Genomic DNA, 1,512 nt, shown 5'->3' on the forward strand with positions numbered 1-1,512 from the left:
CACTGTTCTATATACCAAGAAGTGAATAATCCTAATTCTAAATCGACTTCTATAAGAATAGTATTCAATGCCCCTGCAACTGGTAAAGGATATTCTCTCAATGCAATATTAGCTACAGCACCTGATGTATTAGTGGATAATCTTTTAGAAAAGAAAGATTTACTCTAGTGAGTGACAATAGAAAAATGTACATTCAGTAGAAATACCAGAATAAGACCAGAATTTACGTAGATATTTTATGGTAGAAAGAGAACCGACGAATATGCATTAACTACGATAACTTTTGGTGGCAAACCAAGTGGAATAATATCAATACTGGCCATGAGACAGGCTGCCTTGTTGATTAAATCATATGAAACGACTGGAAATCTCTTACCTGAAAATTCTTATGTTGATGATATATTAGTAAGTCTCCCCACAGTTGACGATGTTGGTAAATTTATCCAAGAAACAGAAAGATTATTATTACAAGGAAAATTTCATATTAAGCATTGGGTGATGTTAAGAGGAGTAGAATTAAAAACAGACTCTGAAGTTGATATACTGAATGGGGATGAGGAAAAAAGGTTTAGGCTAATTTTTTAATACGATAAAAGATATATGCATATATTTGTAAGACAAAACTAAACTTTGCTACAAAGGTGAATAAAAGCTATACTGGTTCTGATCTGTAAAAGGAAGATTTTGATTATCAGTTTCCTTCATCACAGACAAAACGTATTGCTCTCAGGCAAACAACACTAACATTTGATCCCCTTAGTTTAACATCCTCATTTCTTTCTTGAGGCCAAATCATTGCTCAGGGAATTGACTTTAACAGAATGCCCAGAAGGAGGGGATGATTCAATGCCAGATCATATGTATAGGCTAAGGAAGTGCTTATTTCTCAGGATATATGATTTGGAAGGTTTAGCATTTTCAAGATTCATCAAACCATTGAATTCAGTTGGAAAACCTTCACTGATGATGTTTTGTGGTGCTAGCAAAGTTGCCTTTGGGTGCCGTGCGTATATTAGATGGCAGTTAGTGAATGCAAACTCAAGACTTCTAGCATTTAAGAGTAAATTAGCTCCCAAAAGGGAAATTACGATCCCCTGATTGGAACTATGAATTGCACTATTGTTAAAATATAATAAAAGAGTATTTTATAGGAAGAAATATTAGAATGATTTGTTGTATTAACTGATTAAATACAATAAGAGATAGAGATCTAATAGTGAAAGAGAGATATGCAATATGAATGTTTATGAGAAATGTATGTATATTTGATTTGGTGTTGATTGCTAAATGTTAATATGCAATGCTTAAAGGAAGAAATACACCACCATGATCAAAGAAATAAATATGCTTTTGCAAAGTTATCGTATATTGCTTACAATTGAATAAGTTATTATTCTATGTAACCTTACAGTTGAATTCTTCCAGTAAAGGTGAAATACTCATCGTGGATTTTCATAACACATCCCGTAGCCTTTTCTTGGGGGCCGAAGGGGGTAGGAGAGTGAAACGAAC

General features: G+C 33.5%; 1 protein-coding gene across 1 annotated transcript; it reads left to right on the top strand.

The window, feature by feature from the left end:
* Positions 1-321: 321 nt before the first annotated feature.
* LOC119582301 lies at positions 322-1,098 on the top strand. The gene is made up of 2 exons (XM_037930516.1): positions 322-405; positions 787-1,098. The coding sequence occupies exons 1-2, from the start codon at positions 322-324 to the stop codon at positions 1,096-1,098; spliced, it is 396 nt and encodes a 131-aa protein (XP_037786444.1).
* Positions 1,099-1,512: the final 414 nt, after the last annotated feature.

Source organism: Penaeus monodon, chromosome 15, assembly GCF_015228065.2.
Source record: "Penaeus monodon isolate SGIC_2016 chromosome 15, NSTDA_Pmon_1, whole genome shotgun sequence".
NCBI classification, from domain to species: Eukaryota; Metazoa; Arthropoda; class Malacostraca; order Decapoda; family Penaeidae; genus Penaeus; species Penaeus monodon.

Bases quoted from the DNA above. Each gene is read 5' to 3' on its own strand.
- LOC119582301 (XM_037930516.1), top strand. From the start codon at position 322: ATGAGACAGGCTGCCTTGTTGATTAAATCATATGAAACGACTGGAAAT. The intron at 406-786 runs GTAAGTCTCCCC...TTCTTTCTTGAG, and splicing joins CTTATGTTGATGATATATTA to GCCAAATCATTGCTCAGGGA.